Source organism: Cynoglossus semilaevis, chromosome 1, assembly GCF_000523025.1.
Source record: "Cynoglossus semilaevis isolate Cse_v1.0 chromosome 1, Cse_v1.0, whole genome shotgun sequence".
In the NCBI taxonomy this organism is placed as follows: Eukaryota; Metazoa; Chordata; class Actinopteri; order Pleuronectiformes; family Cynoglossidae; genus Cynoglossus; species Cynoglossus semilaevis.
Genome location: NC_024307.1, coordinates 6,563,812 through 6,583,275, shown reverse-complemented (window position 1 = coordinate 6,583,275; position 19,464 = coordinate 6,563,812). Strand labels below are relative to the sequence as shown.

Here is a 19,464-nt window from a genome sequence, read left to right as displayed (position 1 = left end):
GTATTGTTTCAAACATCCTCTGCTTTCATACGGTAGTAAAGGGGACCAATAATGGTGTTTACTTTACTAGTACCCATGACACCGTGTACCTGTTCCACTGACAGAGGAAGGCCTGGAAACAATGTGCAAAAATGACACCGACGACAAACAACGCTGCATATATTCAGTAGAGAACTACTGAGAAGTGAACTTTACGTAACTCATAGAGGGGAAGTCGCAGCACCGCCAGGTATAGAAATCAAAAAAGCCAAGCACTACACCACAAAATACCCATCAGTCTGTCCCTCAGTGACTGAGTGATGTAGGTGAGGTTCATACATTTGAGGAATTTGCACAAGTGAAATTCATTGGCCAACTCTCACCCTGGGTGTTCAACATTCTTGATGCTGAACATGGTATCTATGCTAGCAGGTAAAAAGAACCATTGAATTTGATGCTTTATATCAGTGATCATCAACTGGTGGCCCACAGGGCCAAATCTGGGCCACAGAAACATGCAATCCGATCCGTCACTGGATTCCAAAATTAATATCAAATAATAATCTAAGATAAAAACGTGATTTTTTAAATTTCATATCTGTGTCTGTCCAGAACACCTCTGGCCATCTGACAAATATAGTTGGTGACCCCTGCTTTATATGTTTCTATTTCTGACTGAAAAATATTTGGCAGTGATCTAAAATCAATTATATGTAATATATGTTTTGTTTCTTCTTTTTCACAAAACTCCTTCTGACCACATCTCACCTTGCATACAGTTCTCTATCCTGTGGATGAGCTGATAGGACTTGCAGCGGTCCAGCAGAGTTCGGATGGCTGGAAGAGGGTCCAGAACGATGGTCTCAGGGTGGGCATCAATGTACTCCTGGAACACAGAAGCACACGTTTCATCATTAGCCCCTTTTTCTGTATATAATATAAACTAATGAGACCTCCCACTCATCGCTCTGTCACATCCCCACAAGACTTCACATTCTTGCAGCTCTCCATCCTCTCCACATTCCCAACTCGGCTCTTTGGAATAATCTGCTGAGGCTTCCTTCCGTTCAGTTTTCACTGACTCAGGCAGGTTGTCATGCGGAGCTGGCCGTGCTGTACGTTACACAAACACCCTGCCTGCTCACATCACAGCTCTATAAAACAGCACACACTCTGCTGTCATAAACGTTTGCATGAGACTAAACACACACAGCAACGCCGGACGTCAAGTATCAAACACGTACAATGGAAAATTTGCTTTTCGTGAATCAACCTTGATAATACACACGTAGCATGCAAACAAACGCCTTGCCCTGACATGGAATAAGTGCCTTTTGGAACTGAAGGGAACTAAAGGGCAACTGTAATCAAACGGTCTGGTGATTTCCTGGAGACACTTTCTGGAATAATGTGATTCTTAGCAATTACACCAACCACACCCAGACTGATTAGATTTAACACATCAGCAAAAATCTGCCAAGCACAAATAATACACAAAGGTCTTTACTTTGTACTTTGAGTAGAAGAAAATATTGATACCATGAAATATCAGTATATTTTGTTTCACGATACTGCATCACAATTCTACTGCAATGTATCAATTTTTTTATTTACAATTAAAAGTATATTTTGTTTCACAATACTGCATCAGAATTCTACTGCAACGTATCAATTTTTTTATTTACAATTAAAATGCAAGCCTTCATGGCGTTTGTTCGTTGTATTTTGCTTTTATTTATCGCAGTACAGTGATCCCTCTCCTATCGTGGTAGTTGCGTTCCAAGACCCACAGTGAAATGGGAAAAATGATCTTATTATATCGTAACAGAGCGGTAGATCAAGACAGAGGCAGCTTTTATTGGATCAGAAAGCGGTTTATTATCTCACCTGAAATCAGCACTGTTGTCGGCCACAGCGCACGCCAAACCGCTCGGAGCAGAACTTGGCCAGCACTAAACTAAACCAGGCGTCTCCAACACAAGGAACAGAACACACTGCACACGTGCGCCACAACGTGGTGCGTTCAAGGGACCCAAGAACCGTCAAGAACAACAAAACAAAAGTAGAACATTATACCAGAAGATTTACCATTTATTCCCCAACCGTCATAATATGCACAGAAGAGTTGTAGAACGGCGACGCAGAGCAAAGTGAACCAGAAATTGACAGAGAGACAAAGGGAGATGCTACGATGTATGAGACAATCAGAGTGAGGAACAGAAGAGCATGATCAATTAGCCAATAGTACACCGAGTACAAACTGTATTAGCCAATAGTATGCTGTGTACGATCTCATCTAGGTAAACAAAACCACCAGCGATTGTACGCAAATGCGTTTATCTCAACTTCAAAAGGAGAATCCACATTTTTAAAGCCAAAGCTTTCATATATATTTATTTTATAATGTCTTTTAGTTTATTTTTTGCTATATTTCACAATATAGCTAAAAATCTGCGATGTACTCAGAGAGCAAACGTAGAACCGTGATATAGAAAGGAAACACTGAATATCGCAATACATCATATCGTTGCCTCTGTATTGCGACACTTCGTCGCATCACCAGATTCACACAAACACACCGAGTCTAAACTGTATATTAATAAAAATAGTAATAAATACATCACCGTCTTTAAGCCTCATAATTCCCAGCATACTTTGTAAACTACTGCTGATCTTCATCATCATTCAAACACAATCATAAGAACGCTAATTATATTTGTCCCACACCTGTTGTGCACGTCGGCTCATGCCTCAGGACAGTGAATCACCACAGTGCGTCCCTGCCAGACAGTTTGTTTTAAATTTAGAACAATTTTGTGAGGAAGTCAAAACTGTTTTACCACACAAAGGGTTATTAATGATCGCAGCTGTGTTATTAAGTGTGGCATTAATAAGAGTCCAAGGTTTACAGCTCAGAGGACAGCAGTGTTGGTGTGAACAGTGTTGACAAAAATGGTCCAAATGTAATCTGAACTGAGGGTTTCTTTTAAAAGTACTTTTTAAAGTTTTCTTAATTCAATGTAAAAAAACTAAACTGGGAGCTTTTGCGGCTGCAAACACTGTCACTTTTTCTTCTTTCCTTAGTTTTGTCAGGAGGGGAATTTGGTGTGAAAACTGTGCCGGGAACTGTGAGTTCTGTCATTTGACTCAATGACTTCACTGAGGTGACTGTAGGAAGACGATACACATTCTGGTGTGAAAACTGTGCCGGGAACTTAGGTGACTGTAGGAAGACGATACACATTCATTCATATTTCCTTGCCTGAACCGTTTTCCTATTTTATTACAGTACTGGTTTAAAGAATGTATGAGGGTAAACTCTAATAACAGATGAATCTGTTGAATTTTTTAACATCTTCAAACTATTAACATCCCAACCCTAGGCTGTAAGTGCTGATTCTGCACACTTGATTGTAAACAAAGGTGTCCTCATTTATTTTTCATCTTCCACCACAGTGTCCAAATATGGTCAAGTATAAATACTGACCAGATTCTGCTGCTGCTTTAACGGCTGCCCCACACTGACATTCTGTAGTTGTTAACTTCTCGATTAGTTAATAACATATCGACTCCATCGCATGCTTGTGATAATGACAGCCTTTATGAGTCATTAAGAGAGAGAGAGAGAGAGAGAAGAGAGAGAACAAAACATCATTCACATGTCCCATGATTACCCCATCCACAATCCAACTCACACACTGTCTTTGGAGAAGCAAATGTTGTGTCACTTTACTCCTCTGTGACACAGAAGGATTTAACAGACACCTATGTGACAATGATATCCGTATATTACAGCTGAGCATTCAACACCACGGTGCTCTGTGGCCTGGATATGGGATTGTTCCAGGCAGTATGTGACAGGGTGACTGACCTTCCTATATGTTGTCCTCATATGACAATTATGCATCGTAATCTGAGATTCTAAACCCAGGAGCACCACAGGGCTCTATCTTCTGCCCCCTAGTGTTTTCCCTCTGTTCTTCATAACAAGGAATCATGTATTTTAAGTTTGTGGACAAGATAGTCTGCAGGTGAGAGGGGACTGATCTGGGGGAGTCCTGCCAGAGAAAAGTCAGCCACTAGATCGTACTCTAAACAACACGTTATAGAAAAGTGTTCAACTGTGGTGAAGGACTGTTCGAGCTGTTGATAATGCATCTGTTTTCTTTTGACTATGACTGTTTACGTACACAAGCCGCTTTAAAAACTTCCATTTCATGACAAAGTTTGACAATGTCCCAAACAATTGTGGCTATGGAATGTATGAACTGGAGCGAGGAATGAAATGCAAAACAAAACCATTGGTGCTCACCTGTACTCTTTGCACCAGCAGCATGGCCTGGGAATCATTCTGGTCTGCTTCAAGGATGAGGTCCGTCAACTTGTGAATGATGACGTCCAGTGGACCCTGGTCCTCCAGGGGCTGGCTAAGGTCCAGCTGAGGAGGGAGAAGAAAGACCATGGGTCAAAGATTAAAGTGTTAACAGGTTTGGCTTGTACACTTAAGCTGGTACACATGACGATGCTAAAAATAGGTTTAATTCTTTAATAACAACATTTAAGTGATAAATAAATCAAAATGTCATCGGTATAGGTGGAGAATTTCATTACTGCTACTTAAAGGAAATCATCTTTATCTATAACTTTAACTGGTCATCCTACTCTACTCTACTGGGAATCAGAACAAACCTATGGAAAAAATATTACATTAGCAGTTCCTTGAACTTTACCATAACCTAAGTATAACTGGAAGAAGTTCATCCAATCAGCTTTTCATGAGGTAATACCTTTCATGTGGGTGAGTGTGTTGAATTATAAACAAGTCCATTTCAAAAGAGGGCTTTAGTCTGAGGCAAGTAACAGAGGGAGTAAAGTAAAGATCAACTTTACTAAGAGGAAGTGAAATGAAAAAAAATGGCCTGTGTAAAAAGTATAATGCTAGACAAACTCATTAGGAATATTTGGCTAGGCTTAGATTTATTATACGAGTCATCACATGTTTACCACACGTATTCGACAAATGACATACATCAATATTACACCATGATTCATTTGTGGTTAATTGCAGCAAAAATAAATAAATAAATAAAAAAATAAAAAATAAAAAAGACAAGGTGTGGCCAAAACCAAAGCAAACACGCTAACACTTAGAATCTGTGGTGGGGCCATGCTGTTGCATAATGTGGTTGTACACTAACTCATAAGATGATCAGCAGATAGACATCACCTGATCATTACACACAAAGATAATATTCAGCAACACCTGTTCAAATAAGCCATTGCCAGGAAAGAAAGGCCGTCTTTGTGCTGTTCAGACAATACGCAATACCCTTTACTCACACGGGCGGGGATCAATGCAAGAACTGTTCAACTCAGCAGAGCTCCAGGTGCTTTAGGGTGGCCCACAGACGAACCCATTACCTGCTAGTTAATGATTCTGAGATTTTGGACAGATGGGTGACTAATTACCTTGTTTAGAAAAATAAATGTTCCAGCTCTAAGTGATTTACCCACTGTACTAAATGTTGAATAACCTGTTGATAAGGTCTTGACTCAGACCTGATAAACTTTTCTTAGAAATATTGTTTAACGTAATCAGTAACGCTTGTATCTTTTCAATAATTTACCATCAGTGCAGTTTGTCAGTCAGTAATTTCCACCTACACAGTGAGGATTTCTGATCGGTGTCCAACCCTATGGTGCATCTACACACACTCGAGTTAGAAGATGTTATACACATTTCCTGGTTATTTTACCAGTCTTGACAACTTTACTATTAAACTACTGGAAAGCTCCAATATTAGTCAGTTTGAAGGTCAAAAAATGAGTATAAAATTTTAAAAATCTCTTATCGGTGAAATTAAAATATATGGTTGTGGTGGAAAGACAATAGAATAAGTTGAGGAGAAAACCAAAAACTATTCTTAACCTCATCAATATTTCAGAGCAGTTTCCTGAAATTAACAAAAAATAAGTTGCGACAAATGTCGCTTGAGCTTTCGTCTTTGTTAGGGTTTACTGAAGCCTCGCCGAAAAGCCTAGAGAGTCTCCACCGAACAATTCTTAGATCTTGGCTTGAGATTCATGTGGAATTTCTATGATCCAAATCTTATTTTCCAAATCAGTATTTTAGAGAAGAAAAACCCAATGGATGACCGGTACATCAGCAAAGACCAAGAGGCTCCAAGGTGGTTTGGGGCTGGATTTCATGATCATGATCAAGGTGTCATTTTTACTAACAGGGTCTTGGAATATATATATATATATATATATGTACATAAAAGTTTTACTATAAAAACCGTTCTAATTAGTACCAGTGTAAAACAACTCATTGATTTAACAATAAAATGAAAAATAAAATGGTCACATTAAAATGCATCACAGATTGATTCCCATGTCTGGAGTTTGAGTTCATCATCATGTTACGCAGGGTTCCACTAGAGAACAAACACAGAACATCATCTTCAATCTTTACTGTTAAGACTATATTCCACATTATCCTACACAAACCTGTCTTTTTTGACAAAGCTGTAGGACGTTTTCCATTACACGCCATTTCTTCTGCTTGTAGAAGCAGGTCTTACAAAAGTAACATGCTTACACAAGATGCTAGGACGTAACAAAGCCACGGAGGTTAAGTATTTTAAGTTTTCAGTTTAGTTTTTTACCCTGACTGACACATAAAAGCAACATTTTTTAAACCCAGAGTATGTGTAAGCAAGGGTTTGGAAAACAAAGCTGTAAACAAGGCTGTTGACAGAACTAAAAAAAAAAAAAGAGTCTATTTTACTACCCTGTCTAAAGTGCCAGGCTGTGGGGGACTCAGGGGGGAGACCGAACCTCAGCCATGGAGAGACGGACGTCCACTGCTAGGAACTAAGACAATTGCTTTTTTCCTGACGGCAGGACGGAGCCGGGTGGATGGGAATCTGAGTATGTATTCCACTGAAGCAATGCTTTTAATCTCTTGTTTACACAATATGGCCTGGTCCCTCAACGAAAACAGAAACCTACATCATGGGGGTCACCACCCACTGGCAAAGACGCAACGTCAGGGACGGAGCTCTCCTCTCCCTCTGCGCCTACAGTGACCTTACTTTAAAGATCATCCAAAACCCCAGCAGTTTATCCACTTATGTCTCGCTAAACGCTAAAAGGAGAAATGTCGGCTGATGTCTTTGTGTGTCCCTCTGGGACTCGGGGCTAGCAGCAACAGGGATGGACAGCAGACATGAAAAAAAAGAAGGTCAAAGGCCAAAGTCAATATATTTTGAGCTTTGATGTACTGTGGCACCAACTACAACTGAGCTTTAGCTCTGGGAAATCTAAGAAGAGTTAAGTCTAAGCTAACAGTGGACACAAAGCTTATGGTGGACTTGAGTTTGTTTTTTGTTTTTTTTAAATCTCAGCCTGTTTTGTGTACGTGACTCTGCTTTTTTCTTTTGGCCGTTTCATCCTCGCTGCTGTCAGCTGGATCGAGTCTCACCTGGATTTGCTTTGTTGTCAGCCTCACCCAGTGCAGGAGAGTGTGTGTTGAGTGCAGGCAGAGGTGGTGAATGATTTATCATGTAGGCCGTGTGGCACTTTACACCCTAGTGTAAGAGAAACACATGTCTTTGGAGATAAACCGAAGCTGCCGTGGCATTCGTGTAAGGAGTGGCCTGATAAGACCACACATGAATATGAAGCAACACCACGGTTCACAAGTCTAGACTACACTAGTTACTTAGTTAATTAGTTAAATCCAGTCAATAATATCAACTATACACACACAATGTCAAACTGAGCAAGTATGTTTGATAAGTTGATGAGCTCCTCCTGGAGTCTTGGAGTGGGAAAGTCTTAGAGATATCCCCATGACAGGGATTTCCAAAGTATGGTGCGTGCTCCCCTATGGGTGCATCAGCTGCCACTAGGGAACGCACAAGATAAAAAAATGCACTTCAGAGTGTTTTTAAATGGGAGTTTTCCACCCGATAAGGGTTTAAAATCTGTACTTCCCAAACAGTGGGGCGGGGTGTGGGGGGTGGGCGTGAGAGGCTTCCAATGGAATACGGCACGCACATGGACATAAATGTACCTCTGCTGTAATGCTTGAATGATAACCTCCAGACACTAGGTGGGATATTTTTGGCTGAAACCGAAACACTGAAAGAAATGATTATGCCAATTATTAGTACCACTGTATTTATGGTTAAGACTGTGAACTTAACCTGAATAAAATCGAGCCACTGCGTTTGCATAGATTAATAATAAATAAATAATAACTTAATAATTGTCAAAATAATGAATTATCAAATGTCTAGCAGAGAAATAAAATCAACTGATAGTCACACAGGAAGTCAGAACAGAGAAGCCTTCATATTATTACTATTGGAGTCACTCTCTGTCAGGCTCTCACAGACAACAAGGATTGTCTGGCATTGTTGAAACAGGAAAATACATGTCGTCTGAACTTAACCACAATGGAGTGAATCCAGAAAGGACAGAGGTAGAACAGGCAGTGTAGCAACGATATGGTTGGACTGACGAACATGTTTCATCCACTCTAAACTTCAATTCTCTTTAAAAACACTCCCACACGTTCCTTCACGCACTGACAGATGGATAATGGACTGCTGTAGAGTGGGTGAGACACCACTGACACGCTGCAGCGAGGCACTCACATGATAAAGAATAATAACCTAATAATGTTCTTTGGATGTGCACTCAACAAAGGGCCATTCGACGTGATGGTGCGATTCTCTCAGAGTGAATATCGGCCTCACGGCTGAGACTGGCAGGTTAACATTATCTGATGCCATGACACAGAGCGGCCAACAAACAGAGCTCAGGGAGGATGGGTGTCATGGGATCAGGCCTAAAGGTTCAATACTGATAAAAAATGAGGCAGAAATCACATGGATGATGAAGCTGAGATGCCATAGGAGGAGTTCACAAAAACTGCATGTTCTTTTCCAGTTCTGTCACTCGTGAAATATTACATAAGCTGCCCAGGGCTGTCGGATTTATCATGAATCTGTCACACACATCATAAATAAAACGTGAAATAATCTAAGTTATTCCTGGTACCAACTGACCCACCGACCGGTGCCGGTCCGTGGCCCGGGTTTTGGGACCACTGCTCTAGATGATCCCAAATGAATCAATGAATCAACCACAGTCACAGTGTTTTTTGAATAAACTGTTCCAAGTCTTTTATCGTATCTCTTTAGAGTAAACGGTTAAAGTCATGGTCAGTTGTCATTAGTAATATTTATTTGTCCTTGGTAGAACAGACTTCAGGTGTTATCACTGCATCAGTTGGTTTACTCCAACCACAAGGGCAAGGTTAAATAAGTAAACTGGCTGCAGGAGATAAAACAAGCGTTGAATTTGAGCTCAAGGAAAGAAAATGTTGGCTGCGAAACAACATATAAAGACTGTGATGAGCCCAGTGTCAGGGAAATACTTTGAATTTAACAATATAAATGTCTAATTCTAATCCAACAGGGCTTCAGAAGTTCAGATCCTAATGTCAATGACAACGGGCTGACTTTGAGGGAAAAAATATTTCAGAAAAAATGTAAACCATCACTAAAATTATACTTAATGATGTTTCTGTCAAATTAATTAAAAACACTTTTTTTCTGCATCTTTGAACCTTTAAAGGACTATTAAACAAAACTGTGTGAAATAACAGTTTTATTGTAAAGTCATCTCATGTTCTGACTCAACTCTCGCAATAGGAGAAGACGGCTTTGTACACAGACTTGTATAACAAGGCCAACACGTTACAAAGGCCGCTATTATGTTCACTTGTGATACGGTCATTACAGTGCGGGCACGGACTGGCATTGAGTAGAACCCAGGCTGTGGAATAACCAGAGAGAACGGATAAACACCTCACTCAACGTGTTGAGTCGAAATTAACTGGTTTAAACTAACAAAACAAACAAACAAAAAAAGCTGCACTATTGGAACAGGTAAATCTGCGATAAAAGACACTGAAGACTGGAGTTGTGTTCAAGTTGTGGAGTGCACTCAGCAGATGGTCTGTAAAGATCTACTTTCTCCCCAGAGAATGCTAAAAGCACAGCCAGAAACAAAGCCGTGCTTACTTTGGGACTATTCCCACGACAGGGCTTTTTCTGGGGTGAGCCGATAAAGAGAGGAAAATAATAACCTCAAAGTGGGACGGGGGGAAAAAAGACCCTCATGTGAAGACAGGAGACGGCCTCAGAACAGAGACACGGATGGAGTCATTTGCCTGTCAATTGCAGGAACCACTTTAAGTGACAGGTACTTTGCGGCGCTGATCTCCCAGGACTTAGTGACAATTGTTAGTGCTGCGCTGTACTCATACATGCACATACACGAATATAGATGAGCTTCATCTAATCCAAAGGTGGCAAACATACGGCCCGAGGGCCAAAACCTGGCACGCCCAGATGTTCAATCTGGCCACCTTGATGAATTTTGAAAATAAAATTAAAAAAAAACTCACTAACATTTCATATTCAGGTAATTTTTTTGTTAATTTTTTTTTATGTGAAATTACTTAATAATAATAAACTTCTTCACATGAAAGCAGAGAGAAAAAACATGGACTTATTATAGTTATTTATAGTTAATTATGTTACGGTTGTACTGGTCCGGCCCAATCTACACCTAATTTTTTACAAAAACTCACTGTTTTTTGTCCGAGTTATGTGGCTTATTAAAATATTACTAAAACCAACATGCAGTTTGTTGCATTTGTGTGGATTTTACATGGTAGTAAACACAGTATTTTGGTCTTCCAAACACACACACACGTACACAAACTAATTTCAGACATCCAGTAGAGCTGAGGCTGGGTGTTCTGGTAAGACTGTGACTGATGCTGTTTGGAGACTGAAAACACCAAGTCTGTGAAGGTTTGTAGGAGGAGCCAAACTCACAGTAGTTTTGAGTTTAAATGAGGGTAAAAGAATGTACATGTGGTGTCTGATGTGGCCGGATCCCCACCACAAGAGTCAGAATGTGGACAAAAGACAACAACAACAACAACAAAAACAAGAGATTGGGTTCTATGACGACGAGAAGTGAGAGTCAGATCAACATCTTACCTGCACGACTTCTATTCCTCGTTTCCTGAAACAGAGAAGAAATAAATCAATAAATCACCACAACAAAACAAGGATGAGAGGTGAATATCTGACAGTACAAATATTTCTACTCTAGGATAAAACAAACACACATAATGTGTAAATCAATTATTCCCCTGACAATTCAAAAATTCAAAACTTTCATGAAACAGCCGGCTAATGAGCCACGAACCTGGATCACTGCCTGGACCTCAATAATGAACAATGCCAGCATCAATATTCCGAGATAAGACATGACGGTATTATTGCATCCTAAATATCCGACACCTCTCCTGGGCAAAGAACACCGAGCACAAATACTCCGATGAAAACAGGTTGCTTGGCAACTATCAGACCCAGACTAGACAGGACTGTATCATACATTGTCCCAGTAGCTTTCCCTCAAAATACACAAACCAGAACGACCACAGATGTGCACGTACACAGGGTTTGCGGAGCTAATTTCGTTCGGACACTGAACAGATATTTATTTATAGTTTCCTTTCTTAAAATTTCATATTTTTACAAACCTGACACAATCCTACAGAATTTTAAACAATTTATTTTGCAATTCCTCGAGCAAAACCCAAGCTCTTAAAGACACAGGTAACGTAGCAGCCGTTCTGTCCCTGCTTAATGTTGGTCAATTCTTTTTAAACTGAGGTTTTTCAATGGCTTTTTAAAGTTATATCACATCTTTTTGGACTTTACTAAGCTTTAATACTTTTTTTTTTTTGGTTCTTTTCACTTGGTGCACATAGGTTTTTTGTCAACTTCAGTTAAAAATTAATATTATTATATATATACGTATTATTAATAAGTTAATTCATTTTTTTCTCTGAAGTAAATCACACTGAGGGGGGAGGGAGAGGCTCAACTTTGTCTTATCTGACTTAAATTGCAAAAAAAAAATGTTTGAATGGTTTAAATATTTTTTTTTTAAGAGACATTGGACCACAGACAACTCCCGTCCTTCCTGACCTAATTCTAACCAAATGCTGATCCTCAGTTTCATGGGAGGAGCACTTTGTCCTTGGGTGTTTCAGCAACACCCAAATCTGTCCCACCTTGAAAAATATTTCAACACTCACCTCAACCAAAACCAGTTACTGCCTAGCCCCATCCTTATCAGTAACCCTAACAGAGACCCGTTACGCTGACAAATCAGGTTCTAGACTAAATAGTTGACAATCCTAGAACTATTGATCCTGTCATGCACCACAGTTTCTACCTAAAGAGGAGACATAACAAGAGGACATGATAAAAAGTGTGGAATTTTTTCAAAGCACATTAAATCTAATGGTGGCCTAATTTTAATGTGTGTGTGTGTGTGTGTCTGGTGGCCTAATTTTAATGTGTGTGTGCGCACAACGACAATACGGTGTATTCTTATTACAATTTATGAACGACAAATGCAAACTATCACAGGCACAGATTAGGAAACAGTTTCCAGTTTTGTCATTAACAAAATAAAAACCGAGTGAATCACAGAAGTAAAGACATTAACATAGTTCTGGTGACACCAGTTTCTCAAGTGTCCACAGCTAAAAAAAAAAAAGTTTAAAATTTAAATGGACAAAACCAGCAACTCAACAAGTTGGGAGAGAATTTACAATGCGAGCTAAATCAGTCCTGCACTACCACCAACACAGCCTGTCAGGGGCAGTTGTTTTTGAGGTCCAGGCTCCATGGTAACAGCAGTGTGGCCATTCGGCGCTTCACAACAATGTGGATATTTAATACTGCAGCTGGAGTGTTTCATGTGGTGTCAATGGGGCCTTTAGTTCTGTCCAATCTCAGACATGGTGAGTGCCAGCTCTCCTGTGTTGCTATTCAGTCGGCAGAATGAAAAAAGGGGATGAAGGTGGCGACCCGGTGCCGGAGCAGGCCACACGTACAACTTTTTAAAATGGGATTAACACACAAGAAGACAAAAGGTTTAAACAACCACTGTCATTGATTGACATTTAACTACCGGGTCGGAGGAAGGACATTTTTATGACAACATTTCTGACTCTATGGTTCCTTTAGGAGTGGCTGATAATCAATGCGGCAGAGCAGTACATTATTAGCATTATGTAAGACAAAGAACAGGTGCGGGATTCCAACAGGGTGAGGCAGATTAACTTGTTCGGCCTGTTATTCTTTTTTTTTTTTACCCCCATCATTTCTTTGGAAACAAATCAGAGCAACCTTTTCTTTAGGTGTTGAACAGATCTCAGTGGTGAAGTGCTTTAAAGGAGTTCCCTCTCACTGGGTTAATCACATCACTGAGTGGAGAGAAAACACGCACAAGAAAGTCGTTCAAAGACATTTCATCAGCATTGTTTTTCTACAGTAAGATAACAGGATAAAGAGAATGTTTTCATGCCCCTCATCAGCACTTCTAACTGACCCATTTGTTTTAAGGGTGGAGGGTTTTTCTAATTAGGGTTTAGACAAAGCCTACAGACACACTGTGTAAATGGTGCGACACAAACAACTGAACTTTAGGTGCTCCAATCAGCAGGCACCCGACAAGGCGGCCTGTTTACTCAGGCAACATGCAGGACGAGCGAGAGAAAACCTAATCAAGTCCAATTGTATCATAATGTCAAATTATTCGCTTCTCTTTGAATTTACAGCCAGAATAAACTTCTGCACATGTTTCTCTGAAGGAACCAAAGACATGAACCGATATCATGGGCTATTGGATAAAAAAATAAATTATAATTATGAAAAATCTGGGTGAGCCTAGGCACTAATGAGTAAAATATTGAGATGCCATGGGAGCTACACGTGGTTCATGTATCTCTCAGCTATTTCCTTTTCCTTTTACAGTAAATTTCAGTTAAATATATTTAAATATTCACCAAAAAACAAAACAAAAACAAACTCAACCAAAACACAGGAGTGAACTGAGTGATGGGCCGTTAATCATGTTCACACAACAAATGCGTTCTTGTCCAAAGGCAGTAGATCAGGGTGCCCACACTTCTTTGGTCTGGGAGCCATTATTTAAATGACCAGGCGTAAGTGATCTGCCTACACTGAAAATGATAGATAATCAACTAACGATAAGTAGCCTGACTACTTAGTCACAAAATGAGAAGAGTGTTCTTCATTAGAAAAAGGCTAGCGCTACGTTTCGTTGGCAGTTTAGCTCCCACTTTCTTACAACATCAAACACAAAGCTAACCAAAATTGCAATCTTATTTGATAAGGCCACTGTCAGACTTTGCCTTTCATAACCTAACTTCCTCTCTCAACAAAAATACAGAATAGACAACAACTACATCCCTTTTGCATGACAATGCTGCGCTTAAAAAAAATAAAGTAATTCTATCATGTGTAGAGTCCTTCTTTGGGGCAGTGGTGGCTTGGTGGTTAAGGAAGCAGACCTGGCTCCAGGAGGGTTTCAGGTTCGAGTCCACCAGCTGCCAAGTTACCACTGAGGTGCTCTGAGCATGGCACCGTCCCCACACAATGCTCTCCGCGCAGTTTAAGCTGCCCCCTGCTCACTATGGTGATGGGTTCAAAGCAGAGGTCACATTTCCTTGTGTGCAGTGGTGTTCTGTGTCACAAGGAGTTCACTTTCACTTTTCTTTCCTTTCCTTTGCATTATCATCATATCATTTTATCTACATAATGTAAATATTTATTATCAACAACACAGCATGTGTCTAAAATCACAGACACGTGGTAAACACCACAAAAACAAGAGCAATAAATTATCCAACTTCACTCCTGCACTTGCACGAACAGAAATCAATGTTGTCTGAACACACAAAACTAAAATGCCGACTGATGTTAAGGTGACGTGTATCTGACCTGATTTGCACTGTTGCTAACAGTAGGATGTATCATCTTTCAGTGTCTGTGTTCAGCTGCATTCTCTATAACAATCCATCGTAATGTTACTCTTTAAACCACAAGCAGCGCCTGATTAAACGAAAGAGAACAAACAAGTCTAACTAAGACTAATCTTGTCATGTTTAAATAAGTGACACCGTTCAAGTGTAAAGCTACGTTCTAGCATGGTGTTCTCCACATTTACACAAATGTAGAGGAAATAAAGTCTACCATGTTTGCTTCTGCTGTGGATAAATGTGTCTTCTGACTGATCTAGAGACCAGAAGAACCAGAGTCCTTCTGTAATCCTATAAGGCGAGTAACAATCAATAGAATATAACGTGAGGGTTGCAAATCAATTCTGTGCAGTAGGAGTACACATGCTCAGAGTATACATCCTAGTACCCACACCTTAGATCAGTGGTTCTCAAACTTTTTATACTCTGTACCACCTGAGAAAACACTGAGCTCTCACATTGAACTTGCAACTGATCCCATGATTCCGTGCTGCCTGTGCTTACGTGAGCAACAGACTGGGACTGCAGCAAAAAAAAAAAAAAAAAAAAGGCCAAACATCCTATTTCATAATCTCACAAGTAGCTACACATTTTTTCTAAATGTTGTAATAATTAATAATTGTGCATGGTATGTTTCAGAGTTAATGAGTTATACCACTTTTGGTACGTGTACCACAGTTTGAGAACCACTGCCTTAGCTGAAATACTTCAGGACAACAGTCCAGGTAATAACACCTTTTGAAGCCGTCTATCCTGTCACACAGGCAGTTTAATTTGCTACCAGAGGTTCGACCTGCACACATTCCCTCCTCGCACCATGTCTCGACAAGCAGAGAGTGAAGACATAACAAACCAAACCTGTGCTTCAAAAAGTCAAGACAGAGGCCGCTTTGGACACTGCGACTCAAGAAAGGAAATATGACTTTATGAATTTAAAAAAAATAAAAAAATTTTTTTAAATATAATGAATAAAAATAAATAAATACAAAAAATCAAATCAGGGCCAGAAATTTCAGGTGACACTTGAACAGATACAAACAGGGAAATTCCTGAGTGTGAGCATGAAAGAGAAAGTAGTCGTGCAACCTGCAAAAGAGTCATTTCCTGTAAGAGGAGAGATGATCATTAGTCCTCCTCGTCATTGTCTGACAACTCACCTCTTAATTCCCTGTGACATGAATTTTTAATGATGCAGACCAAATGTGTGGCTGCATGATGTCAAGTGCTGCTTTCTCACCGTGTGAAATGTGACCATGCTTCAAATCTAGGATTATTTCAATTAAGAAACACATGCTCACAACTTACTTCAAAATACACATCTCTCTGGGTTGATCATTGTGTACTGGATATTTAACTCCAGGATGTATTTGAAATAGCAGGAGGTGTAATTTCTTTTACATTTATAAAAGAAATGATTTATTGCGGGGTAGAGTAATTATGTTACTGATTTATCACACCATAAATAAAACTACTGTTCAGCCTTTAGTTAATGCCTCACCCTAGTGTCTAGTGGTGTCAAGAGTCTGCCAAGTCAACAGGTGGTCATATTAACATGTCTGTAAAGCCTCAGTGGCCAAAGCATTGATATCAGTTCCTCGTGCAAAGGAATTTAATGACACTGCGCCGAGCAGGTGTCAGAGTTTGTATTTTCACAATTATTGGAGGTTTCATCATCTGACGATATGGTTCTGAAACGTTGCCTAACGCACCATGTCATTTCTAATCACTAATGTTTTCGGTATCTTTTGTTACAGGGAAACTCTATGAATGTGAAATATCAAAATTGTTAGTAAATTCAGTTGGGAAAAACCATTATTGGTAACAATTATTATTTATATTATATAACAATTATTCCTATAGCAATATATTGTTAAATTCCAACTCTTTGTAATTGAGTAAGAGGCTAAACAATATGCTACATATTAAAGTTGTTGCAACATGCAACAAAGAAATATTTTAGTAATTAGTCGAGTTAACACTAACCCAGTAATTAGTCCAAACAGGAAATACTTATCTTAGGGCGATTTGAATTGACGTGTCAAACATGAATATGTTCTATTTTCCTCTTCTATTATTATACAAGTTCAGAGGGTTTTGCAACAAACACCAACTCCCACAGCGTCTGTGTTTTATTTAACTAACATAAACAAACAGCTTTCGTCTACGTGTATATGTATACACATATCTATACACGCGCGGACCATCATATTATGATACGTCGCAAAGTACAGTAACATTATTTCGATTTAAATCCGCTACACAAATAACGTTCTGATTTGACATGGCCACGTACCTGCACAAATCGGCGAAGGCCTGGAAATTGAGCTTCTTCATCTTCTTCTCGCTGAGCCAGTAGCCGACTCTTCGGCCTTTTAGGAAGGTCTGCATCTCCACTTTGCTGCTGCTCCTTCTCTGGAGTCAGACGGTACGAAGTGAGGGATCAACCTGGAGGCAGGGAACCGGGGACACCACCGCGTCACGTTTCAGTCTCACAGCGGCCAAAACAAGGCGACGCTTCACTGGACGTTTTTTAACAAAATGTTGTTTGTACATTAACGCACACGTCTGTAGCGGCAGTCTCCAAATATTACAGTAAACTCATCAGCTATTGACACATACTCTCATACACTCTGACCCCCTTTAGCTCAACTGCTAACGCTAACAGGCTAGCTGAGCAGTGACAAGTCTCCCGAGCTCAGCGATGGCATGCAATTAGGGAAACGAAGGCTACCCTGCATATTAAACAGGCCACAGCTAAACAGCCTGACATAACCCTTTTACATTTGCCAAATGAGCCAAGTAAGAATGGCGGCCAGCGGGGGGCTCACTCAGCTAAGAGATGAAGCCAGTGACATGACTGCGAATACAGCTGGCAGCGAGACGCGGTGTGTTTTTGGGCTGAACTAACCTGTTAGTTTCAGCGCAGTTCCCCTCCGTTAGAGCGTCCTCTTCACAAGCTAACTCTCATTGTTTCCCATTTCTGTCCGTGTGCTGGAGGAAGAGACTAAGTTTTCACAGAGATAATGAGAGAAAGACTGGTTCCTGGTGTGTCTTTCACCTCCCTCTCAGCCTCTGTCTCTGCCTCAGTCTCTCTCTCTTTCTCTCTTTCTCTTTCTCTCTCTCTCTGTATGAGCTGAAGTGACTTGCACACACCCAGGCTCCGGGAGACTGGTGCTGCCTTCGCGGCTGCCTCGGAAAAAAACCCCAACACTCCCACAATTGTCTTACGTATCATTCCAGGCAAACGTCAACTAGTGGAGATAGAATTGTGTCTGAATAGTAAATGCAGTTCATCGTTTAAAAATAATTCTGAGCTGAACGGCGCAGCACTTTACTACGTAATAACTACGGGTTCATAAAAACAAAATGTGTATTGGCTGATATAATCCTATTAGTTAACACGTTCTTTTTGGTAAATAAAAATAAAATGTTTTGTCTGTGTCCAACATCTTGCTTTTTCTGCATTTATATAGTCAGACAAAAACAACATATACGACAAAACAAATGATTTAAAATTAAAGTATGCTCTCCGCATCACTTCGTCAAAATATTCATTACCAAACTTAAAAGATAGCTGGGCTATAAAAAAAGGTATTTACAATGTTAGTGAATGAACACATCTCATAAAATAATAAATACAAATAAAAACAATATTACAGAAAGTCAAAAGAAGATACAGTTTTAAATATTTATAAAGGCGACCAGAGTCAGTGTTGGTTAATTTTGATCTAATAATAAAACAAGACTTGTTTAATATATATTGTTGTTGTTGTCTGGTTTTATTATGATTCATTATCTTCCCGCCTTTAATATAAGACTTGGACTTCCTGGTGAGCCAGTTTCTATCGTATTTACCTGCTCTATAGTTCGTATTTGCCAGACTTCGTTTCCAAAATACATGAAAAATGCGATCAGTGAAGTGAAGTCTGAATCTAGTTTCTCCTGATTTACTGCCAACACCAGTCATACAAGTTCTTCATTAGAATTTAAACTGCCACGTGAGCGCCCTCCAGTGGTCAGTGAATTGTTTTGCCTCAATTAAGCCTAGATGTTCAGACCGCAACTGCACAGTGGCGACGCCAAGTGGGGAATAAAATGTAACACATGCTTGTATTATAATTACATAAACAAAAACATGAACCTTGTATTTTTATATAAATAAAACTATAATGTTTATGAGCTAATTCTTTTCCTATGCGTACATTGTAATCAAGCATTATCAGGCAGATCATAATAAAGAAAATATGATATATATTGATTTTAATAAAAGTAATTGTTTTTTGACAGGGCTCATTGGGTTACCCTGGGAAACGTCGATACTATTTTATAATTAACATGTTTCACGTTGACACCCTCCCCTTCAGAAAGCAAGGTCATGTCCCATATATGGCTTTTTTTTTAGTCTAAAAAATAAAAAAATAATCAGGTAGACTATGAAAAAAGTCTAAAAAATAATCAGGTAGACTATGAAAAACACTGATTATCTACACAATGGAGACATGTTTTAAAAACAAAACAAGCAAAAAACA

General features: G+C 39.6%; 1 protein-coding gene across 1 annotated transcript in view; it reads right to left on the bottom strand.

Annotated features, from left to right (window-relative positions):
* itpk1b (inositol-tetrakisphosphate 1-kinase b) overlaps positions 1-18,111 on the bottom strand; it is a 36,915-nt gene extending 18,804 nt beyond the window's left edge. The window contains exons 1-5 of the mRNA XM_008307917.3: positions 17,844-18,111; positions 17,229-17,380; positions 11,070-11,094; positions 4,292-4,417; positions 748-865 (exon numbers count right to left, since the gene is read on the bottom strand). Of these exons, the coding sequence (XP_008306139.3) occupies positions 748-865; positions 4,292-4,417; positions 11,070-11,094; positions 17,229-17,323 (364 nt within the window). The 5' untranslated portion in view covers positions 17,324-17,380; positions 17,844-18,111. The remainder of the gene's footprint in view (positions 1-747; positions 866-4,291; positions 4,418-11,069; positions 11,095-17,228; positions 17,381-17,843) is intronic.
* Between the last annotated feature and the right edge of the window lie 1,353 nt (positions 18,112-19,464).